General features: G+C 42.2%; 1 protein-coding gene across 1 annotated transcript in view; it reads left to right on the forward strand.

Moving 5' to 3' along the window:
- The first annotated feature begins 211 nt into the window (after positions 1 to 211).
- The window catches only part of LOC142012321 (cohesin subunit SA-2-like), a 97,286-nt gene continuing 72,816 nt past the window's right edge, over positions 212 to 24,681 (forward strand). Inside the window, exons 1-8 of the mRNA XM_074992257.1 lie at positions 212 to 776; positions 9,352 to 9,436; positions 9,724 to 9,870; positions 11,981 to 12,077; positions 13,192 to 13,268; positions 14,438 to 14,509; positions 18,666 to 18,870; positions 22,525 to 22,676. Coding sequence (XP_074848358.1) covers positions 733 to 776; positions 9,352 to 9,436; positions 9,724 to 9,870; positions 11,981 to 12,077; positions 13,192 to 13,268; positions 14,438 to 14,509; positions 18,666 to 18,870; positions 22,525 to 22,676 — 879 coding nt within the window. The 5' untranslated portion in view covers positions 212 to 732. The remainder of the gene's footprint in view (positions 777 to 9,351; positions 9,437 to 9,723; positions 9,871 to 11,980; positions 12,078 to 13,191; positions 13,269 to 14,437; positions 14,510 to 18,665; positions 18,871 to 22,524; positions 22,677 to 24,681) is intronic.

The following is a 24,681-nucleotide window of genomic DNA, read 5'->3' on the forward strand; positions in this document are numbered from 1 at the left end:
CAATTAATTATTTTATTTTGAAGTAGCTGCATTTAAAATATCTTACTTGTCTGGTTCTCTTTTTAACTTTATTTTAGGAGATTTGGTTTGCTAACCTCTAGCCATTCTTTTTCTTGACAGGCTTGCTGCTGTTTCTCTGACAAGAACCAAAGAAGTGGACTTTAGTCTCTGCTGGCCTTAATTGGGGTTTCCATGAATCAGGGTTTCCTTGGAGAAAGCCTCTTTCTTGAGCCTGGTTTCTCTGTGCGGGCAGGGTTTTCAAATAACAGCAAATGTGTGGATTTTTGCACAGCAGACAAGCTGCAGTTCACAAAGACCCCCAAGTGGTGTGCTTCTTAGTTGATCTCTTCCTTGGATCCACAGCTTACTGGTCCATCCATTCCCCTGCATCTGCAATTGATTGGCCCATAGCCCACTCTCAGCCCTGGAGAAGGGGTCTCAGGACTGTCTCACAGGGTGGTGTTGACTGAGAGCAGTCTATGTCCTAGGCTTGTGCCAGCTTCCCTTGCACTGTAAGGGGTAGCGACACTACCCTCTCACTTCCAGTGAGTACTGCTGCTGCAGTTGCCCCCTCACCAGTTTCCCCTCCCCTTCTCCCATCTTCTGCAATGCCTGTTTTTTTGGAACATGAAGTATGGTAACCTTACTCATCACCGTTCTTGGTGGCATTTCCTGAACATGTTGTGGATCGTGTTAACTTGCTTTTTGCTCTGCTAAAATGATGTCACGGAAATGATAGCCAAGGCCAACACAACCAGTAATCTCCTGAGCCAAAAGTAAGTTCTGACATGAGGGATTTCAAAAATACATTGGTATTTTGTCTGAGTCCTGTAGTCATTGGGTGGGTCCATGATGCATGACTTTGGGGGAGTCTCTATTCTGATTATATGCAACTACTAGCATCTAGTTTTCATGTCTCATTGGTATAATTGATACATATGTATATCTCTTTTCCCTAAGCAGATGACACTAAGACTTTGAATCTTTCAAGTTATTCTGTAATGTTGGGTCCTCATTGATTTCAAGTGGAGTCTGCTTGCCATGAAAAATTTGCAGAATCTTAACCTAAAGGATTTGTTCCCAATATTGTTTCCTAATAATGAAGGCCAAGAAAGACTTTGAGATGCAGTTTGCATCCACCTAATAGTAAGATTTTTTTTTTAAGCACATCAGTAGGAAACTTGCCAAACAGGCAACGGGGCTGTTTATTACCAAGGTGTTAAAGGAGTTCTCCAGGAAGACAAGGTCTTTGCAGAGAAGCTAAATGAATCCTTTGCTACAGTCTTCAGTGCAGAAGAGGTGGAAGAGATACCCATGTTAGAACTCTGCTTTCTGGGCCACAGATCTGAAATACTGTCCCACACTGATTGTGTCAGTAGACGAGGTTTTAGAAAAAATTGATAAAAGGTCATAAATCACCGGGAGCACATGACACTTACCAAGTTGTAAAGGAACACAAACTTGAAATTGCACAACTATTAACTCTAATATGTAACATATTGCTGAGACGAGCTTCTGTGCTAGATGACTGGAAGGTAGCTAATGTAATGCTGATTTTTGAAAAAGGCTCCAGGTGCAATCCTGGCAATTACAGGCCATTGAGTATAACTTCAGTGCTGTATGAAATAATTGGTAGGGGCTACATCAAAGAATAGAATCACCAGCATACGGATAGACAGCATTTGTTGAGAGAAGAGTTAACATGGCTTTTGTAAATGGAGATATTGCTGATCTATTAGAATTCTTTGAGGAAGTTAACAAACATGGGCATTTGTGATCTGGTGGGTACAATGTATTTGGATTTTCAAAGTCTTTGGCAGGGTCCTTCACCAGAGGCTCTTAGGAAGCTTTTTTTCAGGAAGTAGCCATGGGATAACAGGAAAGGTCTTTTCATGGATCTTTCTGTTCACCAGCTGTACAAATATTTCTGTTTTCCCCAAGCGACAAGGTCCTAAAAAGCTCTTTTTGAAATGAAGCCCTCTCAGCTCAGTGTATGTCCCACCTCCCCATCAGACTTGGGCTCGCAAGCCTGGGTTTACAAGGCCAATGTGCCAACCACTGAGTTGTCTCTCCCCTCACATTGACAGGGCTGTTTCAGAATGTATGCACAACTTGATTCATATAAACTAGTTGCACCATTTTCTCAATTTGTCTTGGCAGGCACACAGCATAGTGAATTCAGCCCACAGGAGACTGAGCAATATGGAACAAAGTGGATAGGGGTAATTCAGAGGGGTATCAACACTGGTGCTGTTTTCTACAGGCAGGAATGATAGCGAGGTCAAAGTGGATGAGCCAATTAAGAGGGGTATCAGTACTGCCTTTGTGTTCCATTGGTGATGACAATTGCAGAGATAATTGCAAACTTTGTCACACAAATCTGCTTCCGTGGGGGAAGAAACAAGGCTTCTGTCCCAAGGAACCTTTGGCAGAGAATTGCAAAGAACATCCGGGAAAGTTTCCCAGAGATCTCTGTGGGGGATTCCTCTGATATCCCAGGGTGCCTCAACAGTCTTTTCCACAGTGTCTCCTCAGCCCAGCTGCAGAGGGGAATGAGAAGCACATACAAATAGCACTAGTGTCAGTTATTTCTGTTTTCTACCCAGGGAAGAAACAATAGCAGTGCTCTGCCTCATGTCTCCCTGCAGTATCAAAACAGACTGCTTATTTGCTGGAGCTCTGCCCTCCTGCATCAGGCACTCTAGAGCCAGAACACTGGGATTGGTTAAGCCCTTTCAGAGTTAAAAAGTCCTGTCTCACCATGCCACCTGATGTCACTGCTGCCCTCATACTTCAAGTATCCAGAGGGCATTTGGTAGTGGAGGTACAGTTGATGTTGGGGAATGTTGTGCATCTCCTTGTAGAAGCAACATGTCTTTGGCAAGGTACCAGGCTGATGGTTGGCCTCCCTTGCTTTCTGGGATGCCTGTCTCAGCTCCTCGATCTTAGCCCTGCACTGCTGCATGTCCTTTTTGTGCTGCTTTTCCATGCCACAAGAAGTCAGTCCATAGGTGTCACAGAGCCCATTGTTGTGACTGTGTGACCTACTCTCCCCATACTTTCTAGATTGTCACCTTGTCGTAGTGAGTGGGCTTGTGTATTCCAATTAACCCAATAGCGATGATGTAGGGTGTCTCATACTCACAGCAGGGTCACCCATGGCATCAAGGGGGAGTGTCCAGACGAAGAATATCCTAAAACTCTTCAGTGGCGGAACAGGGAAGATAGCAAGGGTAATGCTACAACAACGGTGAAGGTGGATGAAGGCAGCGGCAGACAGGAGACTCCCAGTTATCTTGGATCCCATGCCATTGGACCAGAGTCTTCCATCCTTCAAGAATTGTGTGGTGGCTGCAGTGCAACGATCCTCCCACATTAAAAGAAGTCACACACAGGTGTCTTCCTCTGCACATTATTCTCCCAAACTTAAGACACAGGATGAATGGCAAATGGCAATGGGAGCAGGATTGTGAAATCTGGCAGCTTTTAGTCATGGACCAGCATGTAGTTGGTGGATGTATGGATCAGTTGTTCCATTTCAAGGACTGAGGTGGAAGAACAGTTCATCTGAGCAGCCCTATTTAGGATTTGCTGTGCTCACTTCATGTGGGGAGGGGGCTAGAAAAGGTGCCCTAAACATAGTCCACCTCAACGCCCCAGAATGGATAACTGTACCCAGTGCATTCACCTCTGTGTGGTCAAAATTGAACAGTAAACTTTGAAACATGGAATATTTGGGCTCCAATGGAAAACCCAGACAGTGAACGACATGAAAGATGCATGGCAATTATTGTCTGTGAGCTGTGACAATTCAATATTGATATAGCTGCCCTGGCAAAAATGCATAGATCGTAGATAGGACAGTTAAGAGAAGAAGGCGGAGGGTACACATTTTTCTGGAAAGGAATCCCAAAGGAAGAAAAATCTATTTATGGAGTAGGATTAGACATGAAAAATGAACTGATGAAGATCCTATCTGCAGTCCCTGTCAGCATCAGCATACATCTCATGACTCTCCGTTTTGATGCTTGCCAAAAACCATCAGGCAACTGTAGTTGATGCTTATGAACCTTCTCTAGATGCTGAAGATGACATGAAGGAGAAGTTCTATGCTCAGGTGGACACTGTCCTGAAAGACACCCCCAAAGAAAACAAGATTATTCTCTTGGGGGATTTCAGTGCCAGGGTTGGAAGAGATGCGAACCTCTGGCAGACTACCATTGAGAAAGAAGAAGTCGGGAACAGCAACTCCAGTGGAGTGCTTCTCATTACAAAATGTGCAGAACATGAGCTTGTGATCACGATCACCCTCTTCTGCCGGAAAAACAAATTTAAGAGCTCATGAAAGTATCCTCAATTGAACCACTGGCACCTCATAGACGATGTCAGTTGCTAATGCCTTCTCACACGTGTGATGACTAGCGCTGATGTCTGCTAGACCAATCACAGCCTTATTCGATCCACAATGGCGATTAGGATTGTCACCAAATGGAGACGTCAGAGGAAGCAGATCCATTGAGAGATCAACATACAAGGCTTGAAGGACCCCATCAGATGAAGTGACTTCCAGATAGTACTCCAAAGGAAACTGCTATCAGCACAGGCTGAATATCTGGAAGAACACTGGTGTCAGTTGACAAATGTCATCATTGGAGTGTGTGGAGAAACCATTGGCTGCCACTCCAGGAAGCGTCAGGACTGGTTTTGTAAGAACAGTGTGGAAATTGAATGTCTGATTGAGGCAAAAAGGAAAGCCTTTAGGGCTTGACAAAGTGACATCAGCTGCACAACCAAGAGAAAAGTGCATGCCAAGGCAGAAATCCAACATAAAACAAGGACTCTGAAAAACCAGAGGTAGACTGAGAAGGTGCAAGAACTCCAGCATCTCACAGGCATCAATGAGACAAGAGGTTTCTTCAGTGCTACCAAAGCTGTTTACGGGCCAAGAAACCATGGAATCAATCCTCTGAGACCAAAGGTGGCACCCATCTCTTGAAATGCAAGCCATTGCTTCTCGCTGGAGGGAGCACTATAATGAGCTCTTGAACCTCACTTCCACTATGGTCATAGAATCGCTTGACCAAATCCCTCAGCAATCACCTAGGGAGGATCTTGCAACACTTCCTACCCTGACTGAGGTCCGAGGTGCCATCAAAGCGATGAAGTGCAACAAGGCAACTGGAGTAGATGGAATCCCCACGGAAGCCTTTAAAGAAGGCAGGACAGAGCTCTGCGAACAGCTCCACCTCCTGATTCCCAAGACCTGCGATACAGAGCAGATGGTGTGAGATTTCAGAGACACACTGGTCATCAGCTGCTTCAAGAAGGGCAGCAAGTTGGACGTGGAAACGTATTGTGGCGTCTCCCTCCTGGCAACAGCAGGGAAAGTCTTAGCTCAGATCCTTGCAAACCAACTCCTACCACTCTTAGAAGAAATTCTCCTAGAATCCCAGTGTGGCTTCTGACCACTCTGAGGAACAGCGGACATAACCTTCACCGCCCGGCAACTGCAAGAAAAGTGTCATGAACACAACCAAGCCTTATGTATGAGTTTCATCGACCTGACCAAAGTGTTTGACTCAGTCAGTTGCAGCGCCCTTTGGACCATCCAGTCAAAGATCGGGTGTCCCCAAAAATTCATAAGCATTTTAAGGCTGCTTCACAGCAACATAACTCCCACAGTATTGAGCAACAGAGGATCCCAGAGCAACCCCTTTGAGGTCAAAATGGCAGTCAAGCAAGGCTGCGTCATTGCCGCATCAGTGTTCTGTATCTTCTTCACCATGACCCTTCAACGCTCTGCTGGCAAGATGGTGTAAGATTGTCTATAGAATGAATGGGAAGCTTTTGAATCTCGGGAGACTGAAGGGTACAAGCAAGACCTCCACAACCTCGATCATGGAGCTCCAGTACACGGATGACAACATGGTTTTTGCTCTTTCTCCCACAGACCTTCAGACCATCTTAAGTGCCTTCGCTGAAGCATACTAGAATCAGCCTCACACTGAACATCAAAAAGACCAAAGTGCTCCACCAATCTTCACTGATGGGAGAATCTCATGCAATTTCTATTGAAGGCAGGGGGGAACTGCTGGCAAATGTGGAGCACTTGCCATGCTTTGGAAGTCATCTTTCCACTGAAATTCTGCATTTTCTGAGCTGTTCAAGCTCTGCTTTCATATGCCTGAGACAAAGGGTATTCGAGAACCAGGACATCTATCCCAAGACAAAGCTCCTTGTATACCGTGCAGTGGTTGTTCCAACGCTACTGTATGCATGTGAGACCTGGACAACGTACAAGTGTCATTTGAAGGCAACTGAACAATATGATTAGTGCTATCTCAGGACAATCTTAAATCTCTTGGAAGGATAGGCACAATGAATACTAACATCTTGGAAGAGTTGAACAGTATTGAAGCCATTATCACTCATCAACAACTTATTTGGACTGGTCGTATGGTTCAGATGTCTGATCAGTGCCTCCCAAAACAGATTCTATTTTCCAGGTTGGAGGAAAGACAGAGGAGCATTGGTGGGCCAGTGGAAGCAATGTAAGGACATGCTGAAGGCACATGTGAAAAAGTGTAGCATCGGTGTTGAGAGTTGGGAGAACTTTACCCAAAACTGTCCCCAGCGGAGAATGGTAATCCGTGAAGGGATGGCACAATTGGAGAGGTCCTGCAGTACAGGTGAGAAGAGGTGGAGAAGAAGAAGAGTGTAAAAAACTGCCTTGCATACCTCCAGCAGCTATCAGTACCTTCCCCTTCGGTGATAAGATCTGTGGCTCCAGAATTGTGCTGATCAGCTATCAATGGACTCAGAAATAGGAGGGTGACATGAAGATGTCCTACTCATTATTGAGTAACTACCAAGAACTCTTCCCATAGATCCAGCATATTCAAAAGCTCTGATGTATTACAAAATGAAGAGCATTTGCTGTGGGGAGCCAGGATGGGTAGCTATGAAGAAGGATGTGAGCTGTCTATGCAGAACAAACAGAAAATGGAATTTCAAATTTCAGGACTACGCCTCAGAAAGGTTGCTGACTGCTGGACTGACTAGTTAGTGGAAAGGTTATATCACTTTTGTGAAATAAAGTACATGTCTGTGGCTAAATTCATTCCTGATATACTACTAGTGAATTCAGAGGCAACTTTCCCATATGCATCTTGTTTTTACATCACCTTTCAGGCTTCTATGAGGTGCCTGAGAAACAACCACATAATAGAAAGGTCTAGTTGAATTGACTGTTAAACAGTTCTTAGTAGCAGTAATCTGCATGCTCAGACAAGCCCAAGGCCAAGTTGTTTTACAATGAGATATTTACTTTTCCAATAGTTTAAGCATTCATGTTTCTTCTGGATTTGATTATAACAGCTGTGAAATGCATCTAAGCATCTTTGGACCATTGAATGGTATTAATATACTGCTGTACATTATAGGTGAAGAGTTGGAGGCGAGTAGTGCAGAGTTTTATTAACCATTGTAACAAGTATTTTAATTGTGACTAAGTGGGTTGAGCAAGTAGTGACGTGATTGCCTATGCTCTGTGGTGGATTTTATGATAAAAGAGCACAAGAAAAAACCTGTTAGCCCGGATATACAATGTTACACCCAGCGTTAAAACTAATGGATATATATATATATATATAAAAATAAATATAAAGAACAAAACAAAGTACAGTCTTGTATCATTTTAATTAGTGAGCTACAAAGGATTAATGTCTGGAGACATCCATCTGGGATCAGGAAAAGAGTATGTGTTAGAAGAACTAACTATATATATATTTAGTTTTTTCAGTTCTCCAGTTTTGATCTAGAGTGGTTTAAAGAGCAGAGACACTGTCTGCAGCTCAGAAAATAATAAATCAAAGACAAACATTTGATAATCCTGGCATGTAGCTATTATCTATAATTCATTGCTTTATAGTCAACTTCTTTTAAATTAATAAAATTTACCTAAGATCTTACTTGCCTTGGATTACTGTTTTATCACTGTTTCAGACATGTATGTACATTTTTAATTTTGCTATAGTGAGAAGTCACATTGAAACCAATGAGACCATGCATACATTTTTGTTGAATATGGGTGTTGTACAGCAGGATACTAAAACTTCGTGGCAGTTATTGATGGTCTAAATCTGCTGATATTGAACCGTCCTAATATGTCCAAAAAGTAAATTTGACATTTTAACCAAATTGCCATTTATTATCACCATTAAAGTACACTGGAACCTCAGTTCGTCAACTGTATTTATGAAGTTGTAGGGGTCTGCCCTGCTGACTGCAGAGTTGGTTGCAGGAGTGAGGTGCAAATTTGTTCCATGTAAGGATTCTAAGAAAACTAACCAGTCAGCAAGCATCGTTTTTGTATTTTATTGCACTTAATGCAGGAGTGACTGGATCAAAGTCCGTGGCCTCTGTTAGGTTAGATGATCTAATGGCTTCATCTGGCCTTAAAAACCTATTACATGTTGAACCTCTCTAGTTTGGTGCAAAATGAGAGAATTTGCTGGACTGTGGGAGGTCAGTATGGTTTAGCAGCATTACCAACACTTCCACTGCTTACTGGGCTCTTAGAAGACATTTAGGGCTAAATTACAGCTAAATAACAGCACAGAACACTGAGAGCCAGGACCAGTGGCTGTAAACAAACTTTATGGAACCACAGGAAACTTGGCCGCACTCATGATAGTCATCTGTCTAACTAAAATTGTGCCAGATTATGCATGTTGTGGTATGAGAGTGTGCTGGACAAGAGAAGTTCAACCTATACTACAAAATTTCAAATGCCGTTGATGGATTTATTGTAACATAGCACTCAGGGTTACTGTGTCACTTATGTGATAGTCTTTGTGAATGTTGTTCCCCATTAAATAGTACTTTACTTAGTTCACCTTTTGTTTTATAGGTGGTTGTGAAAAATAACTGGATCCCATATTCTTTATGGATAAAAGTTAATTTCAGGTTAAGCTTGATTGATTATAGAATGAAAAATGGTTACCATACCTATTAACTTTTCTCCCCTCTTTCCTTGCCTGCTAGTAGGCAATGAGTTCATTTAAGACAACTTAATAATTGCCTAGGCTAAAGCACATTGTTCACTTTGGAAAATTATGAGAAAATATGTAATTTCATTACAGATGAATCAAATGGCTTCAAAACCAAACATGCTAAAATAGTCCGTGATTTTCCTCCCAAACGTTGACATCTTAATATTTAACTTCCTGTGTTCTGGAAGCCACTAAGCATGTTGTGAAGACACTGCAAATATGTTATTTGGGTGAAGATCAGTTTGTTCACAGAGGAAGTCACATATTCCTTCAACATTTTCTCTTTATTATGCTCCAGAGAAAGTGCTGTTCATGATGAGACTGTGCCTGAATCCACTGTACGGAGTGGCAGCTGTTTGAGAAATGTCAACTTGGAAACCCCAGTGAGTTGTTTTCATTATATAAATGCATGTAGCCTGCTACACTAAGAGAAGAGTGGGTGGGACATTGGAAGGCCTGTACAATCATATCCTCTTCTTTATCTCTTCCCCATACTAGATGGTTTCTTCTGACGGTCAGTCAGACAACATTTGAATGTACCTTCTATAAAATTGTGCGAAAATCGGAGTAACTTGCACATATTGCTAATGAACAGAATATATTTAGGGAATCTGCATTTGGTTGGCTGTTCGTTGTCTTGTGGTCACACATTTTCTCTTGAATGATTTAGAGAGGGAAAAGGAAGGTCCAAAAACAGTGTGCACACATACGAAGAAATTCTTCCGGAAGTAGAAGTTCAAGCCAGCCACAGAATGGAGAAGTGGTTGAAGCAGTTACATTGTTTGAAGTGGTCAGCATGGGCAAGAGGGCCATGCAGGTACTTGCAGTTCTTGGGCTGAACTGACTTTCTCCCTGCTGGGAGGGGAAATGGGCACAAAATTATTTCAGTTAGTTAAATCTCAAACATTTCTGGTTAAATTTTGAAATCTCTTTAGTCTTCTTGTAGGTTTTTATTATATGGTCAAATTGAAAAATTACGTTTGAAATACTTTTTGTCCTTGCAAGTAATGTGATTCCTGTAAACATGAAAAAGAGTTGATGAGAGAACTTGGGCAGGGATTTACAAACAAAAGATTCCTAAAACCAGGCTGGGAAAGCAATACGTAAGCAAATGTCAAAACCTAGGCTGAGTGTACTCTACCACTTTACTGTGCTGCAACTTTTTGCCTCGGGGTGTGAAAAGAACACCCCACCTCCCCTGAGCGCAGCAGGTTAAAGCACTATGAAGTGCAAATGTAAACTGGATTACTGTCACTCCCAGTGCAGTTAGCTGCTCCGCTCGTCTGGTGCTGTGACTGCACTGTCTTAAGTGATTTAAATAGCTTGAAAACCCAAGCTATATGAGTGTCTAAATGTGTCCCTAAGAGGTTAAATTTAGCTACCCCTTTTATGAAACCTTGGCTATTAATCTCTCCTGCCCGCTCAGTTTGACAGCATTTTGTAAGTAGACAATTTCCCTGTGTAGTCAATACGTTTCTTGCATCAGAGAGGTAGCTATGTTAGTCTGTAGCTTCGAGAACAACAGAAAGTCTTGTGGCATCTTATAGACTAACAGATATTTTGGAGCATAAGCTTTCGTGGGGAAATACCCGCTTCATCAGATGCATGAGTGAGGAGGGTGGTTTCAGAGGGGTATACCCTTCTTAAAGCACCCCCCCACTCACGCATCTGATGAAGCGGGTCTTTGCCCACGAAAGCTTATGGGTCTATAAGGTGCCACAAGACTTCTTGTTGTTCTCAATAAGTTTCTTATTTGCTGAAGAATTTCTTATGAGATAAAAAAGAGCTTCTCCCATGCCGTTTTAAAGTAATATAAGTTTCAGTGGTGGTGGAGTCTTCCTCACTGGCAATTTTTAAATCAAGATTGGGGCTTTTTTTAAGGTAAGAGATAGTTTAAAGGAATTACAATAAATTCTTTCATAGCTGGCATTCTGTTATCCAGAACTCTCAAGTAACTGGGATTTTAACCATAAGTAAACTTTAGGTATGTTTTCCCTAAGTACGGTACAGTGAAAGTAAATACAAATAGATACAGCGAATACAGTGTCAGTGCACAGTACTACTATTGTTGGTAAATAAAGTACTCTGCGTACATTTTTGCTTGTTTTCTAGTATATAATCTTGCTTTTTCTTTAGTGTTGTGCATTGCTAGATATAACCTCTCTAGCATCCAGAATATCTGAATATCTGGCAATCTCCTGGTCCCGGGGCTGCTAGATATGAAAGAATTTACTGCATTGTGAGGAAGTTCTGGGGCCTGTGTTATATAGCAGGTCAGATTAGTTGATCACAATGTTCTTTCTAGCAATATCTGAAGTGGAATTAAATTAAATGAAAGTAAAACATTTTTCCCTCATCTCTTTTGCTTATCATTGCCTTTGGTATTATCTGTAACAACGGCAGGTGGCAATCAGATCTGTTTTTTAAACCAAAAAAGCTGATTTTTTTCCTTTAACACCAGGATTTATAGTATATCCTGTCTGTGATGACAGATGTAATATATGAACATTTTTAAATACATTTTATAACCATTTTTGCATTATATGAATCTTGTACAGTGTTTGATATTGTTTAGTGATGGTGCCATTTGCCTTTTATTTTCTTTTATTAGTCAAACCCTTAAGAAAGAACTTTGATATAAACATTGGCATATTTGTTTTGAGAGCAGATGTTCTGTTGTATCATAGTGTTAATTAGTTCTGGCACTGCATGTAGAGGAGTGTGCCATTCCGGAAGTAGCATTCTCACTGTTTACTTGGCTTCAGAAGGAGATGAGTGCACTCATACTGCTGGGGCCATCGCCAAACTTATTTTGGATATCTATTTTTTATAGCTATTGAGGACAGAATACTGTAAGACATAGTATATTGAGAATTTTGAAGGCTGGAATATATCACACTTTATTTAACCTTTGATTGCTATTTTAGTCTGTGGTAGGTGATTGGGTTGAAGCTTATATCCAAGATCGAGATGTGGCACTTCTAGATCTGATTAACTTCTACATTCAGTGCTCAGGCTGTCAAGGTAATTCAGTATCATGTCAGAGTATCCTTTTTCTGGAAGGTTTCTTCTGCATGGAATTTACCTTTATACTAGATCAGTTCTGTAGAAATGGATGGTTTGTTTTAATGGGTTCTAGATGTCTCAAGATTAATGATGAAGGATGTCAGTGGCCAAATTCTTCAACCTTTGGGCATGCAACTGACTTTATTGAGAATTGTGTGTGTTCAGGGGGCTGCAGGTGCAGTCTTCTTGTGTAACAAACACTCTGAAACATGCCCACAAGGTTTACAGAATCACTCGTTTTTGAAAAAAATTATTTTTTGTTGCTATTCAAATTTAAAATCCTAAAACCTTGGGACCTCACTGGTGCTGGACAAGAGAATTTGCTGGACAATGGATGGGGCAACATTGTCTAGCACATTACTGATACTTCCATGGCTTACTGGGCTCTTGAAAGACATTTAGGGGCAAATTACAGCTGAATAACAGCACAGAACATTGAGAGCCAGGACTGGTGGCACTGAACAAACTTTACGGGATCATAGGAAACTTGGCCACACCCGTGATAATCTGGCATCTGGCTAATTAAAATCATATTGTATTATGGATCTTGCTGGGGGAGAGCGTGCTGGACTAGAAAGGTTCAACTACGTTGTGCTCACCATGCTTACTTTTTGGTATTATGGCTAAAAGTAAATGGCAATTTAGTCTGTTTCCTGTATTCTCTGGACGGGCAGATTGGAATTTTGTAGATTTTATCTGCTGTAGTGAACAAAACAAAAACTGTTCTGTTAATTGCATTGTTAAGCACTTTTATCATAAGATATTGCCAGTGCAGGACTTTAAGATACACAGATGGATGAACAAACAGAAATTTGTGTCAGTTTGACACTCATCTGAACTTCCCTCTTCTAAAGCTGAACCTTGTGCTGTGTTATCAGCTGCTCATAACCTATTCATTTGTTATCCTGCCTTAATATAAAAACAGGTAGAACAGTTTGGTACCTTTTTGATGCTTGTGGATTTAGGTCAAAGTTACTACTACAATATGGACTTTGTTATTTTAGTAATTTTAATATGTGGTGTGGTAAAATTTAATTTCCATTTAATTACCAAATATTTTAATTTCATCTAGGAATGGTAACAGCAGAGATGTTCCAAAGTTTGTGCAACACTGGTGTAATGCAAAAAATGACAGAGACATTTGATGAGGTAATTACAACACAACTATGACTACACATAGGTCATTTGACTAAGTAATAGCTATTAATATGGGAATTGAATAGTACTATCCATTGTCCAGTACCTCTCCCTGGCTGAAGCTACATGTTCTCTCTTCCCTTCTAGGAAAGGTTTTGTGCATGTCTTGAATGAAAAGCAGTCAAGGTGCCTGAAGACAGGAATATTTTCTGTTTCAGTTTTTTCCTAACCATAAAACCATCATAGCTGTGCCACCCAAAGTCAGTAGTGTATCTGTGGCATTACATATGTATTTATCTTGATTATCCTAAGTAGTTTGATTGAATTGGAAAAAAAGATATCAGTGGGATAACAGGTCTCATGATGAGAACAATGCCAAACAGTTCGTTAAATCACTGAAATGTTGGGATTATTAATGGTAGTAAAGTTAAACGTGTGCAAGTGTTTAGAGGACCAGGACCAAAGTGCTCATTTCCTCTTGCCAGCAAAGTGCCGTGAGGGCTTCTCAACAATAGAATGCAATGTGACTGAAAATGTTCAAACAAGTTTAAATTGTTTGAGATCCACAGTGGATTTAGTTGTAAGCATAATTTGAAATGCACAGTCATCACAGATGTTATTTCCTGTCTAACGAACATTGGAATCCAGAGCGTGGTGAAGTCTGAAAATACCATTCAGCTATTTTTTTAAAAAGATAATTCTCAAAGAAGGCCTAAATTCCTGTGAAACTGCGATTGACTGATAAAGCTGTTGAGCTTTTGAAATATGGTTTACCCTATCCTACAGACATGTGCATGTTTGTCTACCCTAGGAAATGGTATGTTTTCTGGGTGCCAGCTATTTCACAATAGTAAATAACTGAAAGTTGCAGATTGATATGTATTTAAATTTGTCAGGGATAAGCAGATTCATTTTTCCAGAATAAACAGTAAAGACTATAGTTTGCAAACTTCACTATATGATGTTTAAATGAAACTTGGCACTGAGTACTTGTTATTACAAGAGTAGCTGTTTTTAAATAAAAATTGTATTTGTCTTTTACTGAAGTACAAACTAGTATACAGTCTGAAGTTTAAATTAAACTTGATACACAGTTGGGTATTTTTACGTATGTAAAATCTTTCAGAATCATTTCTGCCTTTTCATCAGATGTGTTTATAATTTTGTCTCTTGCATTCTAGGAAACAGGATTGCAATACAAGAAATTTATGGCCTATCCCTGGATTCTGACTGTTACTTGGCCAGTAGACATGGTAAATAACTGTTTCTTGAATATCCTTAAAGATTTGAAACACTGCATATATGTGAAAATGCTACTTGCTTAATAGTGTAGTCCAGTGGTACAGTGGTGAAAATTAAGTGCAGGGATGTTGCTTGTGTGACTGCAGAATTGTTTGGAATAAATAAACTTTATGGTGGTCATCATTCTGCAAGAACCTGAGCCCACAATGGCTTTAAAAGAATTGAAAGTGCTCAGCACCTTGCAGGAGTGAGGCTGGCGTGAGGTACAGTAGCCATATGATGTTCAAACATCTGTTTGAATGGCGTGGCTGATCTTAGATTGTTTCCAGCTGTGCTTTGTTTCACTGACCCACCCCCCTCGCCCACTGGCTTTACTGATGTGTGTGTGTTCTCCCATGCATACCTTGAAAAATTATTTTCTTTAAATAATATTTTGGAAGAGCCAAAGTCAAGTGAAATTTGGCTCAAAGTTGATAAAAATCTTTTACAAAATTGAAAATTAATAGAAATTTCTGCAACTTTAAAAAGAAAGTTGCAGTAGAATACATAAAGGCTGTGTCTACACTAGCTCCCAACTTCAAAGGGAGCATGGTAAGTAGGGTGTTGGGAGATTATTAATAAAGTGCTGCAGTGCATATGCAGCACTTCATTAAGCTAATTCTCCCCTGCGGCAACTTCGAAGTGTTAAAATTCGAAGTGGCGGCTCGTGTGTAGCTGTGGCTAACCGTCAGGTACTTCAAAGTCTCTGAGGAGTAAGGGGACTTTGAAGTACTGTGGGTGCTTTGATGTACCCACGGGTTAGCCGTGGCTACACACGAGCCACCACTTAGAAGTTAAACACTTTGAAGTTGCTGCAGGGGAGAATTAGCTTAATGAAGTGTTGCATATGCACCGCAGCACTTCATTAGTAATCTCCTGACACCCTACTCACCATGCTCCCTTTGAAGTTGGGAGCTAGTGTAGACACCGCCAGAAACAACTATTTCTCTTCAGTGTTTGATATCCCACATAACTTGCTGCATTAGACGATCTATGTTGTCAAGTACCCATCACCATAGTGTGGTGTCTGGGTGCTATGTACACAAGATAGTAGCAATTCCGTTCCAAAGGACCAGACCCTTTATCGCCTTTGCCTCTTTCTTAGAAATGGTTTTCTTGCTGTGTCTCCAGAAGAGAGACTGCAGTTGTTCAGCAAACGCTTGCATGCTCCAGGTGCAGAAGATCATACATTGTAGCCTAACTGTGGTATGATTTGTGTTTCTTTGCTCTGCAGTGGCCAAGTTCCATAAAAGATTGCCACACCCATGTGAGTTTTACTCTGAGCCACAATGCCCTTCTCGACTCGCTGTCTGCTGGATTGTGGGACACCCTGTACCCCATTTGTACCACTTCTATGATGTATTGTGCAAAAAATATGCCCTATGAGTATGGCTGGGAGTTTGTCGTGGAGGTCATGGAAGCCACTGTTTCTGTGACTTTTTCAATGACTGAGGCAGCTGGCCCAATGGCCACCTAAACACCAGCCACTTCTGGGGTGGTCTTAGTTCACCATGACACCTCTCCCCCAACAGCCACAGGACTTTAGTGTGGGGAGGGGACTAAGGTCAGGGGGTTTGGACATGGGTGGAAGTGAAGGCTTTTTGGTAGCACTTACCTCAAGAATCTCTTTGGAAGCAGCGGCATCCCCTTCCCTCAGCTCTGAGGTGAAAGTGTGGCTAGGCAGCTCTGCATGGTGCCTACACCTACAGGTTCCACCACTGCAGGTTCCCATTTGCTGTGGAGCTGAGGGAGGAGGATGTCACCATTTTTGGGAAGGCTTGGAACCAGGCAGGGAGCCTGCCAGCCCCACCAATCCCTTCTGCCCAGCACAAAGGGGGGGTCCTGGGCTCCTCCCTTGCAGTGGTTCCTGACTGCCCTTGTTCAAGCACCCATTGCACCAAAAGATTTAGTTGTGGGGTTTGTAGGACAAGTCACAGACAGGTCATGGGCCATGAAATTTTGTTTGATGCGCCCATGACTTTTACTAAAAATACCCATGACTAAAATGTAGTCTTCCTCATGGGCTACAGCTAAGCTAGTGAGTTTTGCCAACAAAATCCTGGTTTTGTTAACAAAACTGGTGAAATGTCCACACACAAAGTGCGTTTTATTGACAGTCTGTGCACAAAAGTCAGCACTTCCGCTGACAACCTTCTGCCTCTCCCAGATGAGGAAGAGCACCTTTTGTTGACAGGTTCTGTTGACAAAAAAGCTGTGTAAATGCTTTGTGGGGGCTTCTGTCAACAGACAGGGCATCCAGAACAATGGGCAGCCCTGTCTGCTGTGCTTCCGGATGCCTGTTTTGTTGAAAGAGCAGCTGGGCAGTCCGCTCACTCTGTCAACAGAGCTGAGCACTCTTCCAATTGGTTTTTGTGTGTGGCTGTGCTCTGTTGACAGAAAGTTTGTCAGAAAATCTCCTTTGATGGTTACTTCTGTTGGCAGATCACTGTAGTGTAACTGTAGCCATGAAGTATGATTTGAAAAACAATAATCTGCTGAATATTATTATTTTGTTGAAATGTGTGTCAAATTAGGAGATTTTGTGATGCGATTGCTACTGACAGAGATGGTTTTTCTGGGTAATGCCCATAAATAGTGTTCCCTCTAATTTTTTTTACACATGGGTAGAATAAATTTTGTTATATGCACCAAGGCATTTGTGAATGTGCACCACCAATAGAAATACATGCTGCCCACTGTGGGTGCTCTGCTAATCAGGTGGGTAGCACCTGAATTTCTCTGGGCAGCTGCTCAAGCACTGAACTTACGTGAACACTGCCCACAAACCATTTTCTCAGGGACAAAGACACTCAGGCGTGTCTGACTTGTTTCATGGCTCATCCACCAGTGAGGGAGAAAGTATAAACAAGAATCTTACATTTCATGCCAGATATGGTACAGATCTCTCCTCTGTAGGGGGCTGTATGTGTACACACTAGTGTGTGTGTGGGGGGGTTAATCCTGAAAGAGAGGAGGAGGAGGATATTAAAAATAAGAGACAGTGATCTCCACATCACCTCTTTGCCTCTGATGGTGGTAACTAGATCACTTGAAAGATAAAAGAAGCATAATTGCACTGTAGGTTTTTGTTGGTGGTGGTGGGGGTAGTGGTCTTGGCCAGGCTGTTTTCTAGACAGTATTGATTCATGTAAGCTTTTGATGAGCAAAACTCTTCTTTTGCTTTTTAAACCTATTAGCCGTAGTGAAATTTAGGCATTTTCTTTCAGAGAGTTTGCCATAATAGACTGTTTCATCAGAAACAACAAGGAGTCCAGTGGTATTTTAAAGACTAACCAGTTTATTAGGGCATAAGCTTTCACAAGCTACAACTGACTTCCTCAGATGCTGAAGAGGAAAGAAGACAGGGAAGGGAAATAGAGATGGGAGTGTGAGGAATTTTCTTGTGTGCTCTATTCTTTTACTTCTTACATAACCAATTCTAACTTCTAGGCCTTATCACTTGTAATTAGGTAACATCTGTCTTTCTCCAGTTAATAAACTTGTTTTATCTACACCAGTGTGTTTTGTGTGAAACGTTTGGGAATCTTTACTTAGGCCAACAAGGTTGGTGCATAATCGTTCCCCACTGTTGAAATGACAGTCAGTCAATAACCTTATACTGCCCTGGGGTGCTATGGAGCAGTACAAGATGCACATTTCTGGGAAGCAGAGCTGGGACTGGGGATATGTAGGTGTCTTTCTCTATGTAATTCATGGATGCCCAGGCATGGCTTTTATGTATTCTTCTGGGAATGATTTTACATGTTTGTGGCTGTGTGTGAGCAGTGCCTGTAGCATCTGCTGTTCACCAACAAAGCAGTGTAAAAGGCATCCCAGGATGGAGAGCTAAGAGGACACAGCAGTTCAGACTGTGCCCTGGGGAATGTTCCAGCGATCTCTAAGATGGTCAGTCTGCAACCCATTGATGGCCTCATTGATTAGCCTCAAGACATTGACAGCCTGAGCACTTTTGTGTGGCACTGATGAGAATCTCACATGAAACCAAACTGAAATTGATATGTTTCTTCTCTGCTCAAGGTGGGAGAAATGCACATAGTAAACAAGCCACACAAATTAAATGTAAACAAGATTTTCAGTTCTTATAATTGTTTTCTCCTTCTAATATAGGACAATGAAGACTACCCACTCATCAGACCAGGACCCTACTGGAAGAAGTTTAAGACCAATTTCTGTGAGTTCACTGCAGTACTAATCCAACAATGCCAGTACAGCATCCTCTACGATGGTTATCTGATGGACGCAGTCATCTCACTGCTTACAGGGCTAGCAGACTCCAGGGTCAGAGCGTTCAGGCACACCAGCACTTTAGCAGGTAAATACAACTCATGTTGCTGTCAGTTTTTATCAGAGACTGTGGGTTTTGGTGACTGTTGGTGTAACAAACTGATAAAATATGTAAAGGATCCAGGGCAGGAATTGTCTTCCTTTGCACGTTAATAATGCATAGAGTGGATATTTAAAGTAAATTCAGGAGTCTCTTAGCACCCCTGAATTCTTGTTTGAAGAGGAAGCTTGGAATGTAGATTTTCTCTAAAGCAGATCAGTTGCATTTTTTAGCAACTTTTTTTGTAACAGCTTAGATAATTAACTTTAGGATTTTTCTGTGTACTGGAAGTTATGCATGAGCAATAGCTGATTTTCACTGTTAGTTTTCTGTTTCTAATTTTCTTCCACCCCCCAATGAGTGAACATAATTAATATAAAAGGGAGGCTCTTAAAATTTCATAGGCCTAAACTAAGAAACTTGTCATTCAAGAGTTTTTTTTTATGATGTCCTTATTAAAATGAATAACTTGGTCACCTGCATATCTTGCACAGCATGACAGCATTTAGGTGAGTTTACACATTTAGAAAATCAACAGTTGGCTCTTTCCCGTTTTTTCCCCCTTTGCCGTACCTGCCCACTGACAAATGGAAATCTAGCTGTTGGTCTGAATCAACAAAAGTTTCATAAAGACCACCAGACTCCTATAACTCTAGACAGCTGTCCAAAATTGATTGTTTTTATTAATTTCACCTAAACCAAAAGAAGTATATCAACAGCAGCAAAAGAAAACACCTTCTGACAGCCCTTTTGTTTCACAATCAAATAGTAAATTGAAATGAAACATTATGCCGGCTGTCTTTTTGCTGCTATAACCTATGATTGTGACCTAACAGCCTATGTAGGGTTCAGTTTGATCAGTATACTTGTGTTTTTGTTGAGCACTGCTGAAGACTCAAACACATGAACTCATGTGATTAACTCAAAAATTAACTGTGATTAAAAATGTTGATAAATTGTGCTGTTAAATTAGCTGATTGAAGTTTATTAAATATTTTTGAGTGGGTTTTCTGCCTTTTCAAATATAAAACATGGAGATACACATCTCATAGAACTGGAAGGGACCTCAGGAGGTCATTGAGTCCAGTCCCCTGCAGGACTGTCATCATCCCTGACAGATATATTTAAATCTAACCTGCCCCAGAACCTTGAAAGGCCCCTCAAGGATTGAGCTCACAACCCTGGGTTTAAAAGTCTCTAAACACTGAGCTATCCCATGTTGGTTTACAGAATACAAAATGTACACTGCTCACTTTATATCAGGCGACTTCAAACGTCATTGCACCAGGACCCCTTTCTGACAACAAAAATTACTACATGAACCCAGGAAGGGAAGTGAAGCCTGAGCCCTGCTCAGATAGGGAGGTCAAAGCCAAAGCTTAAGGGCTTCAGCTTTGAGCAGGGGGCCTGTAGCCTGATCCTTGGATGTCAGAACTAGATACTGGGAGTCAGGCTTCATTTTGGCCCTGAGTGGTGATGCTCGAGTTTGAGCTTTAGTTCTGGGCCCAGGAAAGTCTAATGCCAGGTCTGGCAATCCCATTAAACTGGGGTCCAGATGCACAGTTTGGGAACCACTGCCTTATATTTTATTTTTGATCATAAATATTTGCACTGTAAAATAATAAACAAAAGTTGTATTTTTACAAGCCATGTAGTGCTGTCTCTTTATCGTGAAAGTGTAATTTACAAATGAAGATACTATTTTTGGTATGTGACTGCACTGGAAAATAAAACAATGTAATACTTTAGAGCCTACCAGTCGATTTAGTCCTACCTCTTCTACCAGTCGCTAAGGCTACGGTTACATTACCGTGCTCCATCAACAGAATTGGGAGAGATTTCCCTACAAAACTTCTGTTGACAGAAGGCAGCCACACACAAAAGCCAATCAGGAGAGCATTCAGCTCTATCGACAAAGCAGCCGGACTGCCTGGCTGCTCTCTCAACAAAACAGGCACCTGGAAGCACAGTGAATGGGGCTGCCCATTCTGTTGAGAAAAGCACCCCCCCCCCCCCCCCGCCCCGCAGAGCATCCACAGAGCTTCTTTGTTGACAGAGTCTGTTGACAAAAGTGTTATGCCTCAAAGTTTTGAGGCAGAACGCGGTTGGCAAAAGTGCTGTGTTCTGTCCAGATACTGTTGACAAAATGCATTTTGTATGTACCTGCTCCATGAGTTTTGTTGACAAAACTTGCTAGCACAACTGTAGCCAGACAAACAAGTTTGTGTACATGTACAGGAGATAACTGCTGTCTTATTTACAGTGTCACCTATAAGTGAGAACAGTCTATAAACATTTGTAAACCCCAGTTTCAGAGGACATGCTTCCATGCTGATGATGCTTGTTAAAAAGTGCATTAGTTGTGTGACTGAACTCCTTGGTGTAGAATTGTATATCTCCTGTTCTGTTTTACCTTCATTCTTCAATATATTTCATGTTATAGCAGACTTGGATGATGACTCAGCACATGTTCATTTTAAGAACACTTTTACAGCAGAGTTGATAAAATGGAAAGAAGGTACCAATGCAAGGTTTCAAAAAACAGCTACAGCACTCAACTCAAGGTTTAAGAATTTGAAGTGTCATCCGAAATCTGAGTAGGAAGAGGTATGGGGCATGCTTTAAATTTTTTAAAAGAGCATAACACTGTACAGTAGAAGCTACAGAATCTGACCCAACAACAATCAGCCTTCTGCTGGTGGCATCTGACTCAGATAATGAAAGCAAACGTGTTGGTTAAGCAGACCCCGTCATCAGCATGGATGCCTGTCCTCTGGAATTGTAGTCAATGCATAAAGGGACACTAGAATCTTTAGTGCAGTGGTGTCCAATAGGAATTTAAGAATTGCCACAGGCTCCCCACTAGCTGGGCACCAGCCCCCTGCAAACTGCTGGCAACTCACCAGAGCTGCTGCCATGTGAGCCGTGCCACACTAGGGGCCATGCCAAGGCCACACAGCTCCATGCCTGAGCCACCACCACCACTGCTGCTGCCATGTGCTTCTCCCACCAAGTGGTGGGGCATGTGCGTGGAGGAGGCAGAGGGTGCTTCATGTGTATAGCTCTAAGGAGATGCATTTTGCCTCACTGCAATGTCCATTTCATCACATGCGGCGAACAGGAAGCATATTGGACACTGCGGCTGTAGTGCATCTGGCATGTAAATATTGACTGTGCCATGTGAACACCTGTTCTCACTTTTAGATGACATTGTAAACAAGAAGTGGGCTGTATTATCTCCTACCAGTTGTAACTAAATTGGTTTGTCTGAGTGATTGGCTGACGTGGATTAGGACTGAGTGGATTATACATTGTTTTGTTTTTGAATGCAAGCTTTTTGTACACAGTTCTACATTTGTAAGTTCTACTTTCCTGATACAGAAATTTCAGTTTAATACTTGTCTGAGGTAAATTGAAAACATCTTATTTATTGTTTTTACAGTGTAAATATTTGTAATCAAAATAAAGCGAGCGCTGTAAATCAACATATTTGAAAATGTAGAAAAGATAAATACTATTCTATTACTGTTCAATGAAAATAATTAATTGCTTGACACCCCTAGTTTTTCAATGTGTTGAACATATTTTATAATGTGTACCTCTGAGCTAAGGCTTACTTATTTGGTTTCTCTTCCTTTTAAGCTGTGAAGCTTCTGACAGCACTTATAAGAGTAAATCTAAATCTTGATGTCAGCAAATGTAGTGTTCAAAGGCTATATGAAGTGGAGAAGAAAAGGATTTCTGTCAAGAAGACCAAACACAGGCTGGACCAATTGGAGAGAAAAAGGAAAGTGGTGGGTCACATTTGTTGTTTGTGGTGGGTGAAGATTTGTAATAGCGGTGGCTATTTTCTGTCTGCTGACTTACACGTTTTTCTGATGCTTGAAATGTGGGGAGGAGATATTTGCTAAGCAGTATCAATGGCAGATTGCAAAGCAGTTCTCACTTACCATGCTCAATGCTACATTGAAGAACCCTCTAGACATGTCACCTACAACTGAGCTATTTGATGTAGCCATTATGCATAGAGTGCATAATATTTTTTGGAGATCTCTGTTTTGATGATAGCCTCTCAAAATTCGGGATGTGACTAGCCAGCGAATTAGCACCTCTTTGTGCACATCTGGTAATTGAATTTGAAACAATGGCTCTTCTCGCTATTTTGGTTGTTGACCCCGGCCCTAGAGTGAAAGGGTGACCACAGTGAGTCATAAAGATCCTTTTGGCCTGTTTCTGTCTTAACATTAATAACAAACACAAATAGCCTTTTTAATGCGTCTTTACCAACAGCACTAGGCTAGTGCTGCTGCTCAGAAAGGGTGTTTGACAGGGTGCACTGACACATATATTCTTCGAGTGATTGCTCATGTCTATTCCAAATTGGGTGCACATGGGCACACATCCAGTCGCTGGAAGATTTTTGCTCTAGCCAGTAGCCACAGGGTCAGTGCGGTGTCCCCTAGAGTGGCGCTGATATGGCGACTGATACATGTACCGCCCTACCCACCCCCTCTGTTCAGTTCCTTCTCGCCGCACTGCTGGTTGTTGGAGATCTTGCTTTCTGTGCTCAATTCTTTAGCTAGCAGCCTATTGTAGTGTAAATAGTTCTTGAAGTATAAATAGTTTTAGTACTTGATAGTTCGTCTTAGTGTTTTAACTTATAGCCAAGGCAGGGCTTTCTGTCCCCCTCGGCACAGGGAATGCCTGACTCCCCAGACTTTAAGACTTCTTCAAAATGTGGCAAACACATGCCCAAAAGTGACCCCCCCCATTCAGCCTGTTTGATTTGCTGGGGGAAAGGACACTTGCATGATCGCTGTCCAATTTGTAAGGCCTTTAAGCCCAGAACTTTGAAAGATAGGGGCCCAGCACCTAAAAGTCCTCTTAACGGAGGCAGCTTTTAAGCCTCAGGAGTCTCCAGCAGGAGTGGAAAGTGGAGCCTCTTCGGTGCAAAGTGCACCGGTGCCGTCAACCATGGTGACGCCTAAGGACTGCCAGCACCGAGAGCAGGTGCCGGCACCATTGCCTTCTAGGCACCATAGGAGTCAATCTCCGGTGCCAATGAAGAGGAGGAGGCATGAGAGGTGTTGCTTGCCAAAGTCGAAGCAGATCAGCCTCAAGTCCAAGGCTCCGGTGCACACTGCTGAAGGGCAGGAGGTGTGTCCGTTGAAGCAGATGCGGAGTGGGAGCCTGCAGGCACTGGACTTGTCCTCAATGCTGGAGGTGTTTTGAGCAGCACAAGGACTCCTGCAGATGATGGTACCAGTCTTTCTCCGTCTATGGACGACAGGTGCCGTAGCACTGAAACGGAGCAATCAGGGCCCATAGACCTGACATCAGTGCCCACCCCTGTGCTTATGTCGACACCGGCACTGACACTGTATTCGGTGCTGAGCGCTCCGGTGCCAACCCAGCAGATTGTGGGCCGGTTTCAGGTGCCCTATGCTCTGGCACTGGCCTCGGAATGCATGACATCAGCGCCGACTCTGATGGTCCCACTGTGGTCATCTACTGTTGAATCTGCATCGGAGTTGGATTCCTTTTACTCGAGCTCTGGGTGGAGCGGGAGCTTGAGATGGTCGTGCCATAGCCATCACAGGCACCACAGTCATTGCTCGGACGACAGGGGTTGGCTGCTGGCTTCCCAGGCAACTCAGCAGTGGCCCTTCTGGACCCCGTGGGCATTTCAGTTGGAGTGCCTTTAATGGTTCCAGGGGCCCACCGATCCTGCGCTCGGCACCGTCAGTGCCCATGGGTGCCCCACCAAACAAACTGGAACAGACACAGGAAATGTTGGTC

The sequence above is a fragment of the Carettochelys insculpta genome, chromosome 1 (assembly GCF_033958435.1).
Source record: "Carettochelys insculpta isolate YL-2023 chromosome 1, ASM3395843v1, whole genome shotgun sequence".
Classification (NCBI taxonomy): domain Eukaryota; kingdom Metazoa; phylum Chordata; order Testudines; family Carettochelyidae; genus Carettochelys; species Carettochelys insculpta.